The sequence below is a fragment of the Melanerpes formicivorus genome, unplaced genomic scaffold, assembly GCF_026170545.1.
Source record: "Melanerpes formicivorus ecotype bairdi unplaced genomic scaffold, bMelFor1.0.p_v2 SCAF_10, whole genome shotgun sequence".
NCBI lineage: Eukaryota > Metazoa > Chordata > Aves > Piciformes > Picidae > Melanerpes > Melanerpes formicivorus.
In genome coordinates, this window is record NW_027142362.1 from 6,977,607 (window position 1) to 6,994,326 (window position 16,720).

General features: G+C 45.8%; 1 protein-coding gene across 2 annotated transcripts; it reads left to right on the plus strand.

The window, feature by feature from the left end:
• Positions 1-234: 234 nt before the first annotated feature.
• CFAP161 (cilia and flagella associated protein 161) lies at positions 235-7,201 on the plus strand. Of its 2 annotated transcripts, none has more exons than XM_068143453.1 (7): positions 235-321; positions 456-548; positions 713-948; positions 1,718-1,802; positions 2,560-2,718; positions 3,835-3,908; positions 5,589-7,201. In XM_068143453.1, the coding sequence occupies exons 1-7, from the start codon at positions 259-261 to the stop codon at positions 5,770-5,772; spliced, it is 894 nt and encodes a 297-aa protein (XP_067999554.1). In that variant the 5' UTR covers positions 235-258; the 3' UTR covers positions 5,773-7,201. The 2 variants fall into 2 exon arrangements, with proteins under 2 accessions (XP_067999554.1, XP_067999555.1); XM_068143454.1 differs by having other exon boundaries at positions 459-548.
• The last annotated feature ends 9,519 nt before the right edge of the window (positions 7,202-16,720 follow it).

The window sequence follows — 16,720 nt, forward strand, 5'->3', positions numbered from 1 at the left end:
TGGCACTACCCCCACCCCGCGGGCATGCCCAAGACGCTGCAGCCTCTTGCATGAGGCGCTTTTAACGTCGCCTGCACTGTGCCCCTCGGGCTGCCCCCGCTCACCACCCCACCCCGCTCCCTCCCTCGGCTTTCATGCAGAGCCCGCCCCGCTCCGTCCCGCTCGCCGCCGCTCATTGGCAGGCTGCGCTCCGCCGCCGCAGTCGCTGGCTAATCGCGAGCCCGGTGATCGCCATGGCGACGGCGGCGTCTCGCAGCCATGGCCGGCCGCAGGCCCAGGGTGCTCATCGGCAACTGGAGAGAGGAGGCGCAGCTGGAGGAGGTACGGCTGTACCCCGCTGTCCATAGGCGCCGGGCGGTCGCGCTTGTCCCCTCTCCGCCTGCCGGAGCTCCCCCGAATGTTTGAAGCTGCGGCTGTGGGCGCCGGGTAACGCGTCTGCCCCCTCTCTCTGCAAGCAGGAACGCCTGAGGGACTTCATGCTTAAGAGAGAACGCGGAGAACTGCTGGTGCAGAAAATAAACAGCCTGCAAGAGAATCTTTTACAGAAGGTAATTGCTTAAGGAAGATTGCGTCAATCCTTCGCGGCTCCACACAGAACGGCATAGCCACGGCACAGTGTTCTTTACGCGTTAAGAGGGCTGCGGGATAAGCATCTTCTGTGCTGAAATACTGCTGGTATGAGGTTGAGCTCATTCTGTACGTTTGAATTCAGACAGAGCTGTCAGTATCCAAGGACGGATTCGTTCACTTCGGAGACGCCGTGCTGCTGCTGAACCCAGCCCCGGCGGCGCCGGTGGAACGTGACCCGGGGGCGTGCGGCAGCCTGGCGCTGGCACTGCCCCTGGATGACAGCTACCTTTATTCGGCCGCACCGCTGCGGCCCCCCGGCGGAGTCAGCGCAGTCCAGGGTGTGGACCCTGTGCGCCGAAATACTTTCCATATTTTAAGGTTTGAGCCTTTATGAACCTTTTGGGTTGATTCGGTTTTGTTTGGTCGGTTTTAATCCAGTAAATTGACTTCAGTTAACTCTTTTAGCTTGCAGTATCTGCTTGTGAGAAACAGGCAATAAAGCTTGCTAGTATACAAGGGAATTTGAGTAAGATTAATTAAGATTAATAAAGAGATTTTTAACTTGGGTCACACATTAAGCTTGATTCTGCTCTACCTATTACTGTCAATCATCCCAAGGAAGTTTAAATCATCTTAGAAGTGGTGTGAAAGCAGAAGTGAGTTCACTAGCATTTGGTAAACTGCAGGCCATGGTTCAGTTGCAGAATACAAAACATGGCCTCATATCACTTAGTATTCTTGTAAAACATCAGATCAAATCAACAACAACAAAGAATAATAAAGCTGATCATTTGAATGTGAGAAACATGCAATGAAGCTTGCTAGTATACAAGGGAATTTGAGTAAGATTAATTAAGATTAATAAAGAGATTTTTAACTTGGGTCACACATTAAGCTTGATTCTGCTCTACCTATTACTGTCAATCATCCCAAGGAAGTTTAAATCATCTTAGAAGTGGTGTGAAAGCAGAAGTGAATTCACTAGCATTTGGTAAAATGAAGGCCATGTTTCAGCTGCAGAACACAAAACGTGGCCCAATACCACTTAGTATTCTAATAAAACATCAGATCAAAACAACAACAACAAAGAATAATAAAGCTGATCAATTGACTGGCTCCTTTTTTCCCCTTTTCACACTCTCAACAGTGTGGCTGGAGGTGCAGTGGAAGAGCCTATTAGATTTGGGCAAAAATTTGGTCTTGGGACAAGAGGAGGCTTTTCTGACCAAATGGTAAGGCAATACAGTTGCAAATGGAAATGGCAGCTCATACTGATCCTGTGCTATGAGTAAAGCTGTACAGGGGTTCAGCACCTTAGCTTTCCAGGACAGATTCAGAATCATTCATAAATTGAGAGAAACAATACCTGTTCATGGCCTTTGTGCAGGTGGCCTGAGATCAGGTGTGCAGGCCAAGGGGGCTGTCAGCCAGAGGGACTGGATGAAGGAGATGTTAGAAGAAGAAAAGGAAAAAAAGGAAATTTAAGTTACCTTGTGAATCATGAAAGAATTCATCATTAGAAGATGATTTGTTTTCATTTTTGTTTTACTTTACATAGATCCAAAATGAGAAGATTTCATTTCTTGTGAAGATAAATCTGTAGTAGGTATATAAAGTAATAAACTATCATTCTGAGAAGAGGTCTATTAAATGTTGCTGCTGCTTCCCTCTGCCAGTTAGAAGCAAATGAGATATTCCATGTTACACACACACTTAAAAGAAATTGCCACAGCTTTGCAGACATTTCTCCCTCTCAGCCACCACTTTGGTGAGAGAGAATCTTTGGAATGTAAAGTCAATGTAAAGTTGGGATTCTTCGGTCTGCATACAGAGTAGCTGCTGAATGACCTTATCAAGGGTAGAGAAGCTGTGTTGTGGGTTTGCTGTGTGTGGCTTCAGCTTGGCAGATGGATATTTTCAGGAGCAGAGAGAAAAAAATGTGGGTTTGTATTTATACTGTTCTTAACATATAGTTTTTTTTCTTTACAGTTATATCTAGCAAGTGACCATAAATCATTTCTGAGATTTGCTAAAAAATCTCACCTTCAGCAAGTGTTTCTGACAGAGGAGATGTCCTATCTGACTTGCTGGCAAGCTGCCTTCTGGGATCCACAGCTGCGCCTTGAGCACGAAGGACTTCCAGTGCCTGTAAGAAATTAGAGCTGTAGAAAATGTTACAAAGGTTGAATTGAAACAGTGGTGGAGCACTTAGAACTTACTTATGTAAGTTCTGACAGTTCTGACCTGTGACTTTTGGAAGGGGGAAGAGAGAAGGATCAATCTCGTTAGCCAGGGCGTGTAGCTGTTAGGCTCTGCTGGTCATTCTTAGGTGGGTTTGCTCAGTTTTACTCAACAGAATTTTTTGTAAGGTCAGCATTGTCATGTGAGGATGAAGGGCTTGGGATCTGCTTTTCAGGACTTGTGAGCACTAAATTCCATTTCCAGTATTAGGAGCTGTGATTAATTAAGAACTCCTGAATCTGGGTAAGTGGATGCATTTCCACAGGCAGGTTCCAACCTTTTGTAAATACACTAAGCAGTGTTTTCCTGTTCCACAAAGCTCCTAACCTTCCTGCAGTGCTGGCTGTATAGCAAAATCTCACAAATACAGCCGCTCCTCTACAGCCTTGAACTGTAATGAATGGATATGAATCAGCTCACTGATCAACACAGTCAAAATTAGGGGATTGTCAAAGACAGCTTTCTTCAGTCACAGCCCTGATAATTGAGTGTGAGATCATCTACTCCAACCTCCCTACCTTCGGCAGGGACACCTCTCAGCTAGACTCAGCTGCTCAAGGCCTCATCCAACCCGGCCTTCAACACCCCCAGGCAGGAGGCAGCCACATCCTCCCTGGGCAGCCTATGCCCAGAGTTTCACCACCCTTGCACTGAAGAACCTCTTCCTCAGATCCAGTCTAAACCTACTCTCCCTCAGCTTCAGACCATTCCCCCTTGTCCTGTCTCTAGACACCCTCATGAAAAGTCCCTCTGCAGCCTTCCTGTAGGACCCCTTCAGGTGTTGGAAGGCAGCTCTAAGGTCCCCCCAGAGTCTTCTCCAGGCTGAACAACCCCAACTCCCTCAGCCTATCCTGATAACAGAGGTGCTCCAGCCCTTGCATCATATCTCACTGTAAATATACAGCAGTCTCAGAGTGATACAAAGTGATGCAGGCTTTACACTGAGCATTTCATTTGAATGAGAATTAAAATCAGTGCCAAAATACCTGTCAAGTGTCTCTTCTTGGCTCTGTTTCATTCCAGGCAAACTCTAAAATCATTATTACTCATTGCCACACCAATCGCAGCTTAGCTGTTCCGAGGAACTTTTGGACAAGGTAATAACTTCTAACTGGTAAGGTCATGCATAATAGTGTGCCAACATCAGGAGTTATCATAGTATCATAGTATCAGTCAGGGTTGGAAGGGACCACAAGGATCATCTAGTTCCAACCCCCCTGCCATGGGCAGGGACACCCCAACTAGATCAGGCTGGCCAGAGACTCATCCAGCCTGGTCTTAAACACCTCCAGGGACGGGGCCTCAACCACCTCCCTGGACAACCCATTCCAGGGCTTCACCACTCTCATGGTGAAGAAGCTTAGGTTTTTTTCCTTTGAGTGCTCAACACAGGCAGCTCCTAGTGGAACCTGAATTTCAGTTACAATTGTGTCTGCCCAGAACATTTGAAGACACTATCTAAAAGCCCATCACAGACACAACATGTAATTCATTATGACAGGGAAAAGAACAGCAACTGAGCCTACAACTGAGTTATTGTAAGGAGAAAGACGCTGTAGGGACACATTGAGGAGATGGGAAAGAGTACAGGGTGCAGATTCTGCTTTCTCTTGTGGCTGGGCTGGGCTGGGTGCCACTTCAGCTCAGTCTGAGTGGTGCTTTTTTTTTACTTTTTTGTCATCTGTCTGGGAATTTGTGCATGGGTTTTCAGAATGAAACAGAGTCTGAAAATCTAAGGCTGAAGCAGTTACTGAGTAGCTAGACTCTTCCTCGGTTAAAAATCATAGAATCAATAAGGTTGGAAAAGACCTCAAAGATCATCCAGTCCAACCTGTCACCCAACACCTCCTGACTATTAAACCATGGCACCAAGTGCCACATCCAAGCTCCTCTTGAACACCTCCAGGGATGGTGACTCCACCACCTCCCCGGGCAGCACATTCCAATGGCTAACAACTCTCTCTGGGAAGAACTTTTTCCTCACCTCCAGCCTAAACCTCCCCTGGCACAGCTTGAGACTGTGTCCTCTTGTTCTGGTGCTGATTGCCTGGGAGAAGAGACCAACCCCCTCCGGGCTACAACCTCCCTTCAGGTGTAGACAGCAATAAGGTCTTCCCTGAGCCTTCTCTTCTCCAGGCTAATCAACCCCAGCTCCCTCAGCCTCTCCTCACAGGGCTGTGCTCCAGACCTCTCCCCAGCCTCACTGCCCTCCTCTGGACATGTTCAAGAGTCTCAATGTCCTTCTTAAATTGAGGGGCCCAGAACTGGACACAGGACTGAAGGTGTGGCCTAACCAATGCTGAGTACAGGAGCACAATGACTTCCCTTCTCCTGCTGGCCACACTATTCCTGATGCAGGCCAGGATGCCATTGGCCTTCTTTGCCACCTGGGCACACTGCTGGCTCATGTTCAGCCAGCTGTCAATCAGTACCCCCAGGTCCCTTTCTGTTTGGCTGCTCTCCAGCCACTGAGAACCTAAGCAGCTGGTGTAGCAGTGCCTCATACTGATGGGGCTGCTTTGGCATCACTTTGGGAAGGTGGCATTGCCCTGGGATTTTGCATTCCTAAATTGTTCCTTAGAGCCAAAGCAGGCTGTTGAGTGGCTTGCAAGGGTCTGATATTTGCAAGTGCATGGTAGTGCTTTGAATAAACCATGAGAACATGAGAAAGCCTTAAACAGTTCCCCAACAATGCAGATTTGCTGGGTTTGTGTATATATATTTATATATAATTGTATTAATTCCCTCTGCCCTTCCCCTTCTCTTTGACTTTGCAGGTCTTATTTTGGCAAAGAATATGAAGTGGTTTGTCACACTTACCTGGACTCCCATAAAGCTGAAGAAGATAAAAATTACTGGGAAATAGTTACAGGAAATCCTGGCAATAGGGATGGTTCAATGCTGGACAGACCTGACCCACAGCCAGGAGGTATCAGAAAGGAGCTTTGTGAAGAGGCATAGAATTGAAAAATCCCAGAGTACAGCTAGCAGAGGTTTGATGGGATTCTGCTTCTTGGCTTTTCTGTTCAGATTTTAATGTTAGGCATGTTTGCTTTACACATAGAAATTAAAGCCTACCTTTAGTAATATTGCATCATCTCATTAACCCCTCAAGGTTGTACAAATACAGGCAGAAATTAATCACAGTGGATGAGCCATGCACAGCATCCACAGTGTTGTGTGGAATGCTTCCTTTTCCCATTTCCACCTCCAAAGATGTCAGAATCCAGGAAATCTAATGTATTTTCACTACATTACTGGTTTTCAGAGGGTATTTAACCAGCTCTTCAAAAGCAGAGCAGTGTCACTTTCAGTGTAGTTTCCAAAACATGGAAACCCAAACTCTTGCAAGCTGCCATGAGACACTTTGACATTTAAAGTTCATCTGAAAGGAAATTGATTGGTGAGCTTGCTTCACACTCTGTCTAGCACAGTGATGCCATTCACTAAAAAAACTCACAACTGAGGTCTCTTTTTAATCTCAAAATTGGCTCCTGGTGCATGGGAGTGAATTTCAAAAGGTATCATTTGAGTTTTTCCATGCATTCTAAACACTTAAATGGCAAGTATTCAAGAACCTGAGCACAGTGATACAGCGTTTCCTATGCATCATCATGCTCCATTTGCCTCCCACCCACAGAATTTTTCAGTCTATACTCATTTCCCCCAAGTTCCACAGCAAGGTAAAGTTGTTAAAGACAACTAAGCCCTCCCCCAAGTTTCATGAAAGTAGATGCCCAAGTAGAAAAAGAATAAGAGACACTTACAGTTCATCCCACAAGAAAAAAGATTGTGGTCTATGTTCTTACCTAATTAGACACCAGTAAAAAAAAATAGGGCCTAAGAATGGTAAAAATTTCATCTGGACCTCACATTTTCATAAACAGCAAAACCATCCAAGCATAAAGTGCAAAGAGGTGGAAAATAGATGTCACGAATTCATAGGGTTCCTGTCTTTAATATGGAAAGTGAAACAGCATCACAGAGAATCTTCATGGGTGACATTCCACTTTGCAAAGCCACAGGCACACAGGGTCCATTTCTTACTGTGCCACCACACCAGGCTCCTTCTGCACAAAGCCAGGGAGGGTCTGAGTAAAACACTGAGGCATTACAAAGAGCTTCAATGTTCAGAATGGCCAGATGAAACTCCTCGAGTTTACCAGAACAAACCCACTAATCTTTCATGAGAGAAGACAATCCAAAAGGAGTGGAGAGCCTGGCTGAGTGAAAACCAGCTTCTGTAGAGTCTTAGAGATAAGCAGGTACAGAAATGAGTGCAGCAGCAGGCAATGCTGGAGTTAGGTGCTGTTTAAAAGTGGTTTGGAGACTCGTGTGTGTGTATTGATCATTCTGTGCTCATGGGAAAGGACTGGCTGAGGTCTTGGGAAATAAACAGAATGAATGAATCAAGTTCAGCATCACTTTTTGTTCTTAGCTAATAGTTTCACAATATCACAGTGCATTAGATGTTGGAAGGGACCTCCAGAGACCATTGGGTCCAACCTCCCTGCCAAAGCAGGATTACCTAGGGCAGTCTGCACAGGAATGCATCCAGGTGGGTTTTGAATGTGTCCAGAGAAGGAGACTCCACAACCTCTCTGGGCAGCCTGCTCCAATACTCTCTAACCCTCATTGTAAAGAAGTTTCTCCTCATATTAAGGTGAACCTTCTGTGTTCAAGCTTGTACCTATTGTTCCTTGTCTTATAACTGCACGCCACTGAAAACAGATTGGCCTCCTCCGCTTGACACCCACGCCTCAGACATTTATAGACATTGATCAAATCCCATCTCAGCCTTCTCTTAACATGACTAAACAGCCCCAGGTCTCTCAGTCTCTCTTCATAGGGAAGGTGATCAAGTCCCCTAATCATCCTCCATTGGACTCTCTCCAGCATGTCTCTGTCTCTCTTGAACCAGGGAGCCCCAAACTGGACATAGTATTCCAGGTGTGGTCTCACCAGGGCAGAGTAGAGGGGAGAAGAACCTCCCTAGACCTGCTGGACAAACCCACAGATTTGTGCACGCTTCGCGTATCATATACCACACGATATCAAATACGGACAGAAGATAGTCCCTAGCTGTGCCCCTCAAAACCTGTTTTTTTAACACTGCTCAACATTGGCCACACGATGGCGCCACACTGTTCTGCGCAGCTCGACTGCCGCTGCTGCTGCAGACCCGCCCGGAGGGTTCAAAGCCAGGCGAATCCCCGGCGCATCCCCGGCGCAACGCAAGCCGACCAGGTGGCATCAGGCAGGAACTCTGGGCTGGGAGATCGCACCAGTGGTTTGTCATGCCGTGAGAAAAATCTAGTTAGCCACAGAGGTAGACAGAAGAACGTGGGACTGTGTACTGCATACAACTGACTCGTTGCTGGTGCTGGTCTCTTCTCACAAATAATTAGTGATAGAACAAGAGGGAATGGCCTCAAGCTACGACTGGGTAGGTTTAGATTGGACAAGAGGACACAGTCACAAGCTGTGCCATGGGAGGTTTAGACTGGATGTTAGGAAGAAGTTCTTCCCAGAAAGAGAGATTGGCCATTGGAATGTGCTGCCCAGGGAGGTGGTGGAGTCACCATCACTGGAGGTGTTTAGGAAGAGACTGGATGGGGCACTTGGTGCCATGGTTTAGTTGATTAGATAGTGTTGGATGATAGGTTAGACTCAATGATCTCAAAGGTCTTTTCCAACCTGGCTAATTCTATTCTATTCTGAAAGTTTTTTTTCACAGCAAGAGTGGTCAGGCATTGGAATGTGCTGCCCAGGGAGGCAGTTGAGTCACCAGCCCTGGATGTATTTAAAGGTCATTGGGATGTGGTGCTTGGGAATGTAGTTTAGGGAGTGAACTTTGTAGAGTAGGGTAACCAGCTGGACTTGGTGATCCTGAGGGTCTTTTCCAACCTGAATGTTTCTGTGATCCTGTGACTTACAGCTACTTGCAATATGAAGTAATCTGTGACCAAACACACTGAGAGCAGATTACCTTTAGGAGCTTTTTCTTTCATTTTCCTTGTGAAAAATATGAAACCTGATGTGTGACACCATTGTTACTTACTACAGCTTACAGAGATTAAAATGCTGCATTTTTTTCCACCCCACAGCAGATTAACATCTACACAACCAAAGCAGAATTAGTTTAAACTAGAACAAAAAACCAGGCTGTATAGAATGCACTGCAGTGTTTGCCATCTGACCACTGTGGACATTTACTGATAAACACAGGACTATAGCACTGAATATCAGCACAGTCCGAACAGTCCTGCAGCTGCCAGTTAGAGACATGAGGTGGTCCAGTGCATAGAGTAAGGGAGGTCTGAACCATACTCCAGCCCCAACCATTCCACAGCTAAGGGCAAGGCACTGCATTTTGCTTGGCCTAGTGTTGCATATCATGAAATATGGGCAGTGATGCTGGCCTCGTTTGCAAAGCACTTTGCCATATACAAGTGAAAAGCAAACCCAGGTATTAAGAAAGCTTTTAATGCTTGCTCTGAATTACACCCAGGATGGATAGCTCCAGAAATACCTTGTGGGAAGATAAATGCATGTTGCCTTCATCCCAGGCAGCTCAGAAGCTGTTAGCGTGAGGCTGAGCCGAGCCATTAGTCCTTGCTGAGGGTGCATTAGCTCAGGTTTAGTGCTGTGCCAACAGAGCTGAGGCAGGAGACAGCTCACATCTGCACACTTTGCTGCACAGGTGTCAGCAGCACAGCACTGAAGTAAAGGACAGGAACAGAGAACTCAGAGCCAGAAAAGAGCTGTCTAGATAGCTGGGTAACTCACACACCAGTGCCACCAGTCCAGTTTGAAATCTGCCTCTGCAGTTCCCTCTCTCTTGCAACATTCCCAATTCATCTTTCACATCACAGCCTTTGCACTCTGCCATGTCACCTAGGCCAGACTTACTGATTTGTGGTGGTAAGAAGATACTCTTCTAGCACTCAGCAGCAGGCCCTGGCCCCTCACCCTGATCACATCAGTACCTTCAGAGGCTGCTTTTCTTCTCAGTGCTTGGTGCAGTATTGTTTTAGCTCAGACAGATGATCAGAGGAGAAGGCCATATGGAGGGTTAGCAACTGGATGAAACATCTGAGGGATAGAGAAAAAAAAAAAAAAGGCACAGAGAACATTACAGTGAGAAATTCCACACAGCAGGGGAAGAAAATATCCAAACACTACAAAGTCTGGTGGAGCTGGCAGGTGAGAGTGATTTTGATGAGCTCTGCACCCACTCACCCATACTGAATCTTGCGTGTCTGTTGTAATTTGAAGGGCAGTGAAATGTGCTTTTAAAGCCATAGCTGCTTCTTTAGAACCACTTTAGACTTTTTCATGGGTGAGCACTAAACCAAGGGAGCCACAAAACAAAAATACAGAGGGGAACTGCAAAGTAACATTACAGACCAATGGAAGTTAGGACATCTCTATGTCATCTTGCCAGCTGCACCTCTGCTTTAGGTTTGTCTCAGGTCTTTCCTCCATTCTCTGACCTGCCTTATTTAGAATCATAGAATCAACAAGGTTGGAAAAGACCTCAAAGATCATCAAGTCCAACCTGCCACCCAACACCTCATGACTACTAGACCATGGCACCAAGTGCCACATCCAGTCCCCTCTTGAACACCTGCTAATCTGCTGTGGAAAAAAAAATATACAGCATTTTGACCTCTGTAAGCTGGAGTAAGTAACAATGGTGTCACACATCAGGTTTCATATTTTCACAAGGAAAAATGAAAGAAAAAGCACCTAAAGATAATCTGCTTTCAATGGGTTTTGGTCACTTTCAAACAAGACTGAGGGGTACCTCCCCATTTTGCTTTGGCTTTGTTTGCTTCATGGTTGGGGTTTTTCCCCAACAGTTTGCACAGAAGGTAAATAACCATTAACTCTCTTCTTGTTTTTTCCCTTTTCACTTCTGGGCTTGTACAAGGCAAAGTCTTTTACACAAGAGAGAGAGCCTCAGCACAATGCCAGAAAGCATTGCTACAACAGAATCTTAGCTTTCTCCTGAGAAGATTCTGTCTTTTTTTTCCTGGCAAGGGGTGCTCCAAGTGCAGCAGAATAGGACAAAGATTACGAAATGCCTGCTGACACCAATACCCACATTCAAGGATGGAATTATTTCATGCACATGCATCTCTGCTGTGTGTTTATAAGAGAAGCTGCGAGGGCTAATTTCCCAACATCTGTTAGATGCTGCTTCATACAGTATGTCAAAACAAAACTGAACAGCCCATCCAGCTACAGCCCAGCTAGCACATATGTTTCTGTAATGCTGCTCTTGTTTCCATTATGGGCTCCTTGAGGCAGGAACCTTCTCTTCATCTTTTCTTTCTTTTCATTGTTGTTGCAGATATGAACAACTACCTCAAAGCAGCTCAATAAGGAACAGCATAAAGTGGTTGTAAAATGGCAAGAAATTGAAGTAGCCCTGCAGCAAGTAACCAGAGATATGGGCATATGAAATCTACACACAAGCTAGCACCAAAGAGTAAACTCTTGCCGTGAGGTATAAAGGTGCAGCTGCCCAAGGGATTGTGATGTTAACAGGAGTTGCTACAAGAGCCCACGAACCACGTTGCTCTCCCTGTGGGGCTGACAAATCCACAGAGGGGAATAAGAATCCTACATGGCAGGATTTATTTTCATGTGTATATTTAGTTATTTAACATGGCACACCAGTTAAAAATACCTCACCAGCTGCTAGCACAAGTCCCACTTCCAAGAGCATCCCCAGGACTGTGACACTGAAGAGCTTCCTCTGCAGCTTGTGCACACAAAAACTGTTAGGAATTGTGTTGGGCATGCTTTGGGAGACCTTCTGACTGGGAAAACCACTTCCAAAAGTGATATTTAGCTGCTTTTGAAAATGTTTCCCATAGCATTCATAAAAACATCTCTAAGCAATACAAAAGCTAAAAACTAGTGAATGAACAAAGCACTGCCTTGAAGTGTGAGTTGTCTTTGCTTTGTGAAGAAAACCTCTTCAAACTCCTGCAAAAGGCAGCTAGTTGTTGGAGGGTCTCCAAAAGATCCAGCACAACAGTTTGTGAAATCCACACCAGTCATGGATGTCCTTCCTCCCTGGTTTCTTACCACTCCTCTTCTGCCTCTGCTGTATCCTGAAGAAACTACTCAGAGCTGTTTGGGGAAAAGTTGAAGGTTCCTCAGCTTTTCCAACCTTTTTGCTGACAGGTTTGGCAGCCTCAGCTGAGCCAGAGCACCCAAGATGTTTCAGGTACCTAGGGACTTGGAGAGAGCCACACTCTGCCCTGCAAAGACAACCTGAAGTGGATTGGTGCTCTCTACATCCATGCACACAGAGGTGAAAAGCAACGAGTCTGCCCAGACCAAAGCTTCCCTATGTCTGAACCTTGTCTCTCCAGTCACCTTTCCAAACACAGACAGCACTCTTCCCCTTTCACTGGCTACTACAGGCAGTAGTTTTCTGTTCTGCATTTTCTCATACATCTGCTGCCTGTCTTTTCACCTCACATTTAGAATCAGAGAATCACCAAGGTTGGAAGAGACCTCAAAGATCATCAAGTGCAACCTGTCACCCAACACCTCATGACTACTAAACCATGGCACCAAGTGCCACATCCAATCCCCTCTTGAACACCTCCAGGGACGGTGACTCCACCACCTCCCTGGGCAGCACATTCCAACAGCTAGTAACTCTCTCTGGGAAGAACTTACTTCTCACCTCGAGCCTAAACTTCCCCTGGTGCTGTTTGAGACTGTGTCCTCTTGTTCTGGTGCTGGTTGCCTGGAAGGAGAAGACCAGCCCCCTCCTGGCTACGACCTCCCTTCAGGTAGTTGTAGATGGCAATAAAGTCTCCCCTGAGCCTCCTCTTCTCCAGGCTAAGCAACCCCAGCTCCCTCAGCCTCTCCTCACAGGGCTGTGCTCCAGACCACTCCCCAGCTTTGTTGCCCCTCTCTGGACACATTCTAGCAAGTCAACATCTTTCCTAAACTGAGGGGCCCAAAACTGGACACAGTACTGAAGATGTGACCTAACCAGTTATCAGTTTATCCAGACAAACCCCCCTCTGGACCTGTTCTCTTTCCCCTACATTCCTTTTTCAAACACAAATGACAGCTTGTTTAAGAAGGGGTCCATGCAGCTCTCTCAAGAATTACAGTCTCTGACCTTTGGTACAACACAGCTTGTTGTTCTCACTGCTCATTGCAAATTTGGATGCTTCCAGAAGGGCTTCTCATTCACTATCTCCTTCTGTCCCATGCTAATTCACACCCCCACTGATGGTACCATGCTAGGCAGTTATGGAATGCAGTTCTTAAGTGCTGATTGATTTTAAACAGTGTCACACTCTGGGACTAGCAACTGGTTGCTGCTGAACGCTGGGCTTTATACAGCATCCAGAAACACCAACACAAATTCCTGCTCTCTATGAAACTGGCTTAACAAGGACTTGGGGAGTAACCATTCCCACTGTGTGGCTGCTGTGTGTAACCTTTTCATCCAGGCAGTTCTTTCTGAGAACAGAATGTTCATTCATCAGGGCAAGAACTGAGGCAGAGTTGATTTACACCACAGGCATGGCCTGCACCACAACACAGCCATTGGCTATTTGTTTGTAGAAGGCAAGTGTTACACAGAAGCCAACAAGTGGTAGGGTTTTTTTTTTTGGTCAGCCCATGTAACCTATAGCAACTTTGGGCTTTCTGCAGTAACACAAGTTTTTGATTGTGAAGAAAGGTGTCAGAATTGGTACAGAATCATAGAATCAACAAGGTTGGAATAGACCTCAAAGATCATCAAGTCCAACCTGTCACCCAAGACCTCATGACTACTAGACCATGGCACCAAGTGCCACATCCAATCCCCTCTTGAACACCTCTAGAGACAGTGACTTCACCACCTCCCTGGGCAGCACATTCATATAAATGCACAGGAATGACTTCCCAAACATGCTTGAAGCAATCCTGCCAAAGAGAACTTACCAACCAGCTGAAGCAGGGCAGCAGCTTTCCCCAGAGGAACAGTGGAACTGAGTGAGCATAATCCTCCTGTACAACTGCCATGACGAGAGGATTCAGCATCTGCAGCTCAACAGCAATGTTGGCCAAGACACACATCCTGAGGGTGGCACAATCAGGCTGAAAGAGAACTGATAGGCACTGAAAGGACATCCTTGGAAAAGACATCCATGAAAACAAAATTCTAGAGAAAAAGAACACAAACTAAAGCTATCCAAAATGTATTTAAACAGGCAGGGCTGCCTGTCCTTGTGGAGAATTCAATGCCCTTGAGCTGCTGCAGGTGAGTTTGAATTTCCTTCCCCACAGCCACATACAATGCTCATCTCTAAGATCTCCAGCCACAGTTTTATTCTTCAGCAATAGCCTGTGAGGTTTGGTGTTGATACTTCACTCCCTTGTTGATCCAAGTTTAAAAAGTTCACTTGCAAGAGTGTTTTAGAGATGAAAAAGTGGAAACCTTTATCACACTTAAAACCACTTTGCCTCATACAGTTCCTGCTACTGCAAAAGCATCCTGGCATGATAAACCCATTGGTTTGGAATGAAAAGTGTGCTGGGTTCACCTCTCAAAATTCATCAGTCTAGCAAATGTTTGCATGTTGAGTACAGTCATGGCAAAGCCTAATAAGATGAAATTAATAGCTTCACTTAGGTAAAGCAAACAAACCATTAGTGAGGTGAGCCTCTTTCACCTGATTGTGCCAATTGCTACACTACACCCTCCCAACCCAGGACCTTAATGCAAGAGGTGGATGGCTAGAAAGGCTGTGGAAAGAAAGAGCTAAACTGAAATGCAGCTCCCAGAATTGTTTATGAGAGCATTAACTGTTGGAATGAGATCAGCCACTGTGTCCTGAGCAGTGCCTGTGGTAAATTGCATAGAGCAGGCTAAACATTCCAGGAAGTTCCAATTACCTTAATGATGAACTTCATTTAGCCATAGTTCTGCCTCCACATCCCAGTCCTCTGTCTTCTGTCTCATGAAGCTATGTACATGGACGGTAAAGAAATCACATTGCAGCCATCTGCTAGAAGAAAAGAAACTAAATTATTTGGTTTCTTACTGCAAAACACACTCCTCAGACATCTTAGAACTGTTTTCTTTCTTTCCACCATGTTAACATCTGTATTAAAAAGAGTGGATGCCAGAACTGGGCAGAGAGTTGCTCTGTTCATGCTTTGTTCACCAGTAAGGATGCTGTTCCTCCTGGATGCTTTATGTCACATGCATCCATTTTTTTCAAGTGAGAGTGGGTGGCCTGGGGCTGGCTGGATCTGCATACTTCAACTCCCCTCCCATTCTCATGTTCCTTTGAGCAGCCTGAGACCATCAGAAGCTGCTTCCTCCGGAGAAATGGCAGCTTTCTTGCTCCCACCATCCTGCTGCTCTAGATAAATGCTGGCTTTGCCTACAGCTGCACTTATCCATACAGGGGCCATAATTCCCTGTAACAGCCAATTGTCATAAAATTCTTCCACAAAGACATTCCAGTAATGGATTGAAAGTATAATTTTAGAGTTATATCCCAGCTGTGTATTTTAAATGGCATAAGATATTTAAGGGTAAAGAAGATAAATACTGTGACTCAGAAAGTAGTGAAGACCTAACAACAAAGTTCATGGTTATTTTCACCTAGGAAGAGTAGCAGAGGTCCCAAAACCTCCCAAGACCAAAAATGGGGTTAATTTTGTATGGTTACTGCTCATCTGCAAAGCAAGCACCCAAGAGCAGCGACAGCAATGCCAGGAAAGGATTTGTGATGGTTTAGAAAAGCCACAACTGTAAAAACCAATAGGAGCCTAAAAGAAGGGACCTGAGGTGCAGCGCAGGTAAGTGTGAAGTACCCTGGGCTGCAAGGAACAAGCTGAACTATTCACACATGCTGATGGCTTGCAAATCACTCAAGAGAAAGATCCAGGCGTTCCTGTGGACAGCTTCATGGAAACTTCAGCTCAGCTGCACAGTAGTGGTCAAAAAAGCAAACAAGATGTCAGGCTGTGTTAAAGATGGATTAGAGAATAACACTGGAAATAATAACAGTGCCACAAAACACATCAGGAAAGCATTCTCCAGTTTAACATTCACTTGGTTTACTGTCCTTATCTGAAAAGAAATAGGAATCAGCTGGAAAAGGGAATTACAAGGGATTTAGGGGCACATATAAACTTCTATAAAGTGAAAGACTTTTAAAGGGTGTCAGAATCATGACATCCTTCAAACCGAGTGGTTTGGTTCCTCCTTGAACAGCTTCTCTGCTCCTCAGCCCAGCAGTTTGCAGACAGGGATAGCAGGTGTCACTGACCTTTATCATATCTACTGAGATGAAGGGATTCAAAATGGCAGTGATGCTGCACACTAGCTCCTTGTGAGCACAAGACCTGAATGGAATTCTCCTGTTGCTCCAGAGCAAAAGGGAAAAGGTTACTTTCTCACCCAAACCAGCCTCTGCTCTCCCCTAAACCCAGTCTGCAGGGCCCAATCCAGCACCACATCTTACCCAGCTTAGACTCAGCTCATGCCTGTACCCAGCACCTTCTATTCAATCTTCACCCACTTACTCAAATCCTGCCTAGCACCATAACATGAAACTTTTCCTCCTCTAATCCCTTCCCTTTGTGCCCCACAGTTCCATCTGAACTACCTTTTGGCTCTTTGCAGTCTCTCATCAGTTACTGCCCCACTGCACAGGTTGGGGATTAGCCTGATTTCCCTTCCTGGCAGGCAGAGCTCAGCAGCTTTATTCCTGCAGTGCTTGCTGGTAGGATTAGCAGCACTGTTGGACATCCATTCGTTTTCCTCCCTTGCAGTGCCTGCAAAGCAGGCCACTTCCCATGTCCTGCAAAGCACTAATGGAAGTTCATGATGCTGTGGACATTACCCAATCAGAGAATCACA